This window comes from Colobus angolensis, unplaced genomic scaffold (assembly GCF_000951035.1).
Source record: "Colobus angolensis palliatus isolate OR3802 unplaced genomic scaffold, Cang.pa_1.0 Scaffold52, whole genome shotgun sequence".
NCBI lineage: Eukaryota > Metazoa > Chordata > Mammalia > Primates > Cercopithecidae > Colobus > Colobus angolensis.
Window position 1 is genome coordinate 6,165,096 of NW_012118710.1, and position 8,213 is coordinate 6,173,308.

Genomic DNA, 8,213 nt, shown 5'->3' on the forward strand with positions numbered 1-8,213 from the left:
AACTTTAAAGTAGTTTTTTCCAATTCTGTGAAGAAAGTCATTGGTAGCTTGATGGGGATGGCATTGAATCTATAAATTCCCCTGGGCAGTATGGCCATTTTCACGATATTGATTCTTTCTATCCATGAGCGTGGAATGTTCTTCCATTTGTTTGTGTCCTCTTTTATTTCATTGTAGTTCTCCTTGAAGAGGTCCTTCATATCACTTGTAAGTTGGATTCCTAGGTGTTTTATTCTCTTTGAAGAAATTGTGAATGGGAGTTCACTCATGATTTGGCTCTCTGTTTGTCTGTTATTGGTGTATAAGAATGCTTGTGATTTTTGCACATTGATTTTGTATCCTGAGATTTTGCTGAAGTTGCTTATCAGCTTAAGGAGATTTTGGACTGAGATGACGGGGTTTTCTAAATAGACAATCATGTCACCTGCAAACAGGGACAATTTGACTTCCTCTTTTCCTAATTGAATAGCGTTTGTTTCTTTCTCTTGCCTGATTGCCCTGGCCAGAACTTCCAGCACTATGTTGAATAGGAGTGGTGAGAGAGGGCATCCCTGTCTTTTGCCAGTTTTCAAGGGGAATGCTTCCAGTTTTGCCCATTCAGTATGATATTGGCTGTGGGTTTGTCATAAATAACTCTTATTATTTTGAGATATGTTCCATCAATACCGAATTTATTGAGAGTTTTTAGCATGAAGGGCTGTTGAACTTTGTCAAAGGCCTTTTCTGCATCTATTGAGAGAATCATGTGATTTTTGTCTTTAGTTCTGTTTGTATGCTGGGTTACATTTATTGATTTGTGTATATTGAACCAGCCTTACATCTCAAGGATGAAGCCCACTTGATCATGGTCGATAAGCTTTTAAATGTGCTGCTGAATTCGGTTTGCCAGTATTTTATTGAGGAATTTGCATTGATATTCATCAGGGATAGTGGTCTAAAATTCTCTTTTTTTGTTGTGTCTCTAGCCAGATTGTTGTGTTCTGTGCATTGTTGACTAGCAGCTTCCACATAAGTACATTCATCCAGGAGCTTCAGAGGGAGCTGGAATGTCCAAAGTGGTTATACACACGATTGTTGCTTCAGCTATATGACTAGAGTAGCTGACAGCTGACTGGTTCTTCTCTCCAGCAAGGTAGTATGGCTTTTTACATGATGACTCAGGGCTCCAAGTGGAAGCTGAAACTGTCAATCCTCCTAAATGCAAGGCCTGAAGTAGCAAAGTATGACATCTTCTGTGTTCTATTTATCAAATTAAGCCACAAGTTAGCCCAGATTCGAAGGAAGAAGAAAGAGAATTCACATTTAAATGGGAGAAGGGGCAGGAGTATATCACAGAAGAAAGAAATGTTAACAGCTGTGTTTTATAGATTGTGATAATTGCTTTAAGGGAAATAAAACAGAGTAATGAGATAGAAGGAAATTAGAGGACACCAATTTAGACAGAATGGACAGGGACTGTCTCTCTGAGTGGGAAGGATGGGAATAAATTGGTCATATAAAGGGAGAAGAAGAGCTTTGTAGCACAAAGAACAAACAAATAAAGTGGCCTTTAGAGAAATTTTGGGAAGACAAGATTTAACTATGAATAGGGTTGTGATGGTGGAGAATAAATGGTAGAAATAGAATTAGTATTTACATGTGAGACAAAATTAATGGTATTGATGAAAACCATTAAGGGGAAGGATTGAGGGGAACAGGAGTATCAGAGATAATACTCAGTTTTCTGTTTTAAGGAAGTATATTAATCAGGTCTCATTTACTAGGATAGAAAATGTTGTTTGTTTTCCTTCTTTTATTTTTGTTTGTTTGCCTTTGAGTTGGAAAGGAGAACACAAGATCATGAGTTCACTTTTGAGCATGTTGAGCTTGAGGGGCCTTCACAACACTAAGTTAAAAATATCCAGGAGGCAGTTAGTTGTGTAAATACAAAGCCACAGAGAATGTCTAAGGGAAGATGTAAATTTTTGGAGTCATCGGAGTATAGACGAAATTAACAAAATTCTATATAGATTGGGAGGCCGAGATGGGTAGATCACGAGGTCAGGAGATCGAGACCATCCTGGCCTACACGGTTAAACCCTGTCTCTACTAAAAAATACAAAAAACTAGCCAGGTGAGATGGCAGGCGCCTGTAGTCCCAGCTACTCAGGAGGCTGAGGCAGGAGAATGGCGTAAACCCGGGAGGCGGAGCTTGCAGTGAGCCGAGATGGCGCCACTACACTCCAGCCTGGGCGACAGAGCGAGACTCCGTCTCAAAAAAAAAAAAAAATTCTATATAGATACTTTCCACATTTTTCTCCATTAAAAAATATTATTCATTATCTTGGCAAGTACATACAACAATGCACATGAGTCCATAAAAATGCAACGGCAGGTAAAACATGTCACACATCTATTGATTTCCTCTCTGTCTCAGCTGGATCATAGTAATTAGCTTTTAATTCCTAGTTTTAGTACTCTTTGTTTCTACTGTTTTCTAACAAAAGATTTAAATAATGCACAAATTGCTAGAAAGATGGACATGGTGATGCTAATGAAACAGAATTCTTGGCTGTCAGTAACATCATAGAGTGCTTCAAACTGCTATCAGTTATTCCATATATGAGGGCCCAAATTTATGGTGAATTGAACATGTCATAATGTAAAAGCAGAGTGCTCAACTACACAGTGCTCAAAGATGGAGGCGATGCTGTATACAATCCCATGTAAGATCAAAATGTCATTTCAAAATCTGGCTGACTTATTTAGTGAATGGTATTTGTGTAACTGATGAATCATTTGAGAAAAATAAAGAAGTTAATTCTCTACACATCAGGCAAAACAATTCCATGGATCTTAAACACTAAAAGAATGGGCTGACTGGAGTGCATGCAAATCAAACACTTCTGTATGAAAATAAAAGTATGAAAAAAATTAAAAGGTGAAAGTAGGAAGAAAAACATGTATAACATGTAACACAAAATGACTAGTATCAACATATATTGAGTAGAAAAGTCAGTAAAGGAACAGGTAATCAATCCACCTAATAGGAGGGGATGAAAGACAGAAAAATTTCAAGAAGAAAAGCCAACAGTCAAAACATAGAAAATTAGTCAATCTTACCAAATTGAAAATTATAAAATTAAAATATAAGAAATCATTTTGTATACCTAAGCTATGCTTAAAATCTTTCTGTACTAAATATGTATTTCCCAGTGCTCGACAAAATATTTGACTTAGGCTCTGCTAGTGGAAAGATAGACTGCATAGAACAAAAACAGCATCAAGAACAATAATTTCTGTATTGATTTGAACTTCACATTTCTAATTCTGAGAATTAACAGAATAATAGTTATCAAGTGCACCAGGCTTTTGCATAAGATTACAGTCATATATGATAATAATGTGTAGTGTAACCTAAATGCCAAATAGTAATCACTTAAATCATATTAGTACCTATGCAGAAAAACATCTGAGAAGATATATTCCAAAATATTTGCAGAGATTAGCATGGTCAAATATTTATTTTTTGTTTTGTTTATGATCAATATCTGATTTTTCTATAAATTTCATGAAGGTGATTTTATTGCATTAAAAATAGTCACTCATATTTTAAGTAGTAATTTAGAACCCAAGAGCCATACAGATATACTTACTCTCCCAGGAAAACAATTTCGGTATTGATCTCTCCTGACTTGCGACGGAGGAAATTCCTCAGGAAAGCGGTCACACTGTCCACAGTGATGTTTCCACAGACCACAATGAACCTAGGCAGCAAGAACAGGTGAGGTGGATCATCCGAGGAACACAAGCACTTTCCTGTCAACATTTAGAGGTGAATAATTAGCTTAAACTTAGTTTTCAATAAATACGGTATTTGCATCACCCAGACTTTTTTTTTTTTTTTTTTGAGATGGAGCTTTGCTCTTGTTGCCCAGGCTGGAGAACAATGGCGTGATCTTGGCTCACTCCAATATCCCTCCTGGGTTCAAGTGATTCTCCTGCCTCAGTCTCCCAAGTAGCTGGGATTACAGGCATGCGCCATCATGCCCAGCTAATTTTGTAATTTTTTTAGCAGAGATGGGGTTTCTCCATGTTGGTCAGGCTGGTCTTGAACTCCCAACCTCAGGTGATCTGCCCACCTCAGTCTCCCAAAGTGCTGGGATTACAGGCATGAGCCACAGTGCCTGGTCTGCATCACCCAGATTCTAAACGTTGAAACACTAAGGACTGCATTTCTAATACAAAAGAAGCATCAGATATCCACAGTCTTCTATCTCATCTCAAGTAGAATATGACTCCAAACATTTAAATTGCACCTAGCTTTTTAAGAATACAAGAGCAACTATTATTATTGCTAGATTTTTCACATTTATTTATAACTTATAATAGATTTTTCATTTCTTCACTTGATTCCTAGTTGTCTGATATAGGGTTTTTGTTGTTGTTGTTGTTGTTTGTTTTTTTCTTGAGAAGCAGAAAAGTTCATCAATTTTTCCAGAGTCAAATATCATGGCTGAGAAAGCACCACATTCCAGATTGTTTCAGCTTATCTTCCACATTTACAAATATCTAGGAGTTACAAAAACATGAGTCCAGTGGAGGGACATCGAAGACAGGTGCAGAACTCTATGCACATAGTTTTTGTTGTGAAAAATTTTTCTTAGGTTTAATGCATTTAAAGGAACTATTTTCCTCCTATTACTCATTGAAGAAAACTGAAAACATAATTTTAGCCTAAGTTAACGTTAACATTCCCAGACCTATTGACTGATTTCGTATGTGCCCCAAAGCCTTTTCCTGAGACAAACGAGGCCCGATTTTGGCTTATCTAGTTAAATTCATTGCTTCTCACTATTTACTTTTTGTTCATTTCATCATATTTTTCCTTTCCTCTTCATAGTCCTAGGTCAATTATAGTTTTCATCCAACTGTATTAAGAGACTGCTTTGAGGGAGTCTATCTCCATTATGCGTCTTTCATTACAGCAGACAGGGACTAAGATTTTAAAAGGATCACATCTAATTTAAGATCTCCATTTCAGGCCGGGCGCAGTGGCTCATGCCTGTAATCCCAGCACTTTGGGAGGCCAAGGCGGGCGGATCACGAGGTCAGGAGATCGAGACCATCCTGGCTAACAGGATGAAACCCCGTCTCTACTAAAAATGAAAAAATTAGCCGGGCTTCGTGGCGGGCGCCTGTGGTCCCAGCCACTCAGGAGGCTGAGGCGGGAGAATGGCGTGAACCCGGGAGGCGGAGCTTGCAGTGAGCTGAGATCGCCCCACTCCACTAGGGCCTGGGCAACAGAGGGAGACTCTTGTCTCAAAAAAAAAAAAAAAAAAAAAAAATCTCCATTTCATTCTTTTTGTCTTAGATAGGAAAAAAACCTAATGGAAGCTAAGGTAACATGAATGCAAGAAGAAATAATATAAAAACAACTCCACTCCATTTTCCTCCTGGGAACACATGGCTGTGGCATGGAAAAAAAAATCAGTTATCTAGGAGGCGCTACAGAAGACAGGGTAGAAACTTCTCAGGCGGGCAAATCCTCATCCATAAATGCACCCCAGATGGTTTAGGGGAGCTTTGGTTAAAACAACTGAATTAAACTAATTATTTTAGATTGGAATCATGGCTTTAATCTTATCCATTATGTAAAATTAGCCATAAGTTACCCATACAAGGAAAATGAGTAAGACAATTGATAATGACTATAGGAGAAGTTAGTGAAAAGGAATGTACAGATAGTGTCATAATCAATAATATTTATTGACAGTGAATTACAACATTATCTGTCATTTTAGTTGATTTAGTATTCTTATGGGCATCTATGTAGCAGTTTGTGTCAAGTAGCAAATATCATTTTCTTATGGTATTTAGTTTAGCACAATCCTTTTTAGTGAATGCAGGATGTTGCTGATATATTCACCTTGGGTTCTACAGCTAAGCCAGACAATAGATGTCAAGAACGAGATATGTGGCTAATAGAATTTCTTAAATTGTAGAAATGCTTAAAACACTACTTACTTCTTTCCTTTGAGTGCTTCATAGGAACTGGTGTATTTCCTCTTGTTAGCAAACAGTTCCACCATTTCAGGTATATAGTTTGCAAACAATATCTAAAATTGATCAGCAAATAAAATCTTAGTTCTAATTATGTTGATGAATACTCCAAAAAGTTCAAGATTAGAAAGGAAAAGGAGGGTATATAAAACTTTCTGTCATCTAAGAGTACATGATAGCATGTTAAAAGGGATCCCGTTTTTCTTCCTTATTTCAGCCTTTGAATTTTGTTAAAATTTAACATAAGGCTTTTCTGTATTCAAAATGATGAAAACAAAGGAAAGCAGCAAGGTGACTTCCCCACATGTCTTATCCTTTCATCACTTTTGTTTTTGTTTTTGAGACAGAGTCTCTTGTCTGTCTCCCGAGCTGGAGTGCAGTTGGGAGATCTCAGCTCGTTGCAACCTCCACCTCCCAGGTTCAAGCGATTCTCCTGCCTCAGCCTCCCAAGTGGCTGGGGCTACAGGTGCCTGCCACCAAGCCTGACTGATTTTTCTATTTTTAGTAGAGATGGGGTGCCTCCATGTTGGCCAGGCTGGTCTCGAACAGGTCTCGAGCTTCTGACCTCAGGTAATCTGCCTGTCTTGGACTCACAAAATGCTGGGATTACAGGCCTGAGCCACCATGCCCGGCCCTCCTTTTAATTAATTAATTAATTTTTTTTGAGATGGAGTCTCGCTCTGTCGCCCAGGCTGGAGTGCAGTCGCGCGATCTCGGCTCACTGCAAGCTCCGCCTCCCAGGTTCACGCCATTCTCCTGCCTCAGCCTCAGTAGCTGGGACTACAGGCGCCCGCCACCATGCCCGGCTAATTTTTTATATTTTTAGTAGAGACAGGGTTTCACTGTGTTATCCAAGATGGTCTCGATCTCCTGACCTCGTGATCCGCCTGCCTTGGCTTCCCATAGTGCTGGGATTACAGGCGTGAGCCACCGCGCCCGGCTGCCCTCCTTTTATCACTTAAAATTTCCCTTCTCACTCTGACTTTATTCTATTTGGGGCTTGGAAAAATGAAAGCATATGGGACAGAGGAGGGTTAAGAGACGATGACTGAAAAAAAGGGATGTGAGACCGTGGATGCGTAGGTATCAAATAAGTGGAGTGGAGAACTCTGTTGTGGAATTTAAGGAATTGAAATGAAAGTCACTAAAAGAAAAGAAGGCTTTTGCCTTTGCTACACTCGTAAGCCAGGCACAGATATTCACATCTCTAAAGTTAAATGCTGTTTTAGTGAAAGGTTACTCATTTGAGCTGGGAGGAATGGAATTTTCTTCAGATCAAATCTCACATAGCCTTCCTCTAGAAGAAAGACTTTAGTTTGATGGGCAAATTATGAAGGAAGATAGGTTTGCTCAAATCAATGTAGAGCTTAATCAGGAAAGTCTGCTTCTTTTGTCTACCATCCTTCATCCCTGGAAACCGAGCAATTTTATCCTGAGCTCCAGGGGATGCAGTTTGGAAAATACGGGATCTGTGCATGTTTTCATTTGCCCTTGACATGTGCCCCAAGTAATGCAACGTTCACTCTTAAACCTATATTGCTTCACTGATTACCACTAACCAAATATTTTCTGGTTTATGTAGCTATATTCAAAATATATTAAAAATACTCTTCACCAAACTCCCCAGTGTGAAGAATATGATGAACGTCCGTCCTAAGGTTGTCTTGGCTACCACATCTCCAAAGCCAACAGTTGACGTTGTTGCCATGACCAGGTAAACTGACTCAAAATATGATATATTCTGTGAATTTCTACCTTTGAGCCAGGGATCACCAGAATTTTCCACCTGTCCAAAGAGAGAAGACTCAGGAAACGTCTCTAAACAGAATCCAAGAGAAGAGTTTTAAAGAATAGGCAAAACACGAGATTAATTGCACTTCATTCAATCCAAATAAAATACCAAATGGCTTTCAGGTTGCTATGAAGAGTTTACATAAATGGAAGAGTTTGTAAATCACGGGTAGTGAGTGTAAAGTCTTGGTTTCCTTAATTGTGATCATTGCCGAAATCTGAGGGGGCTTGTAGCTGCAGCACAGCATTTGAAAAGCTCCACAGGGCACAGATGCCTCTGTGCTCTCTTTTCAAGTACGTACGAGCATTGCATCCTGGAGCCAGGGGACTCCAAAGGCTCTCAGACTGAGCAATTATAACATATTCTCACTTTTTTTTTT

At 38.9% G+C, this 8,213-nt stretch overlaps 1 protein-coding gene across 1 annotated transcript in view; it reads right to left on the minus strand.

Annotated features, from left to right (window-relative positions):
* KCNU1 (potassium channel, subfamily U, member 1) overlaps positions 1 to 8,213 on the minus strand; it is a 159,551-nt gene that overhangs the window by 120,432 nt on the left and 30,906 nt on the right. Inside the window, exons 8-10 of the mRNA XM_011960720.1 lie at positions 7,658 to 7,828; positions 6,007 to 6,098; positions 3,636 to 3,746 (exon numbers count right to left, since the gene is read on the minus strand). Coding sequence (XP_011816110.1) covers positions 3,636 to 3,746; positions 6,007 to 6,098; positions 7,658 to 7,828 — 374 coding nt within the window. The remainder of the gene's footprint in view (positions 1 to 3,635; positions 3,747 to 6,006; positions 6,099 to 7,657; positions 7,829 to 8,213) is intronic.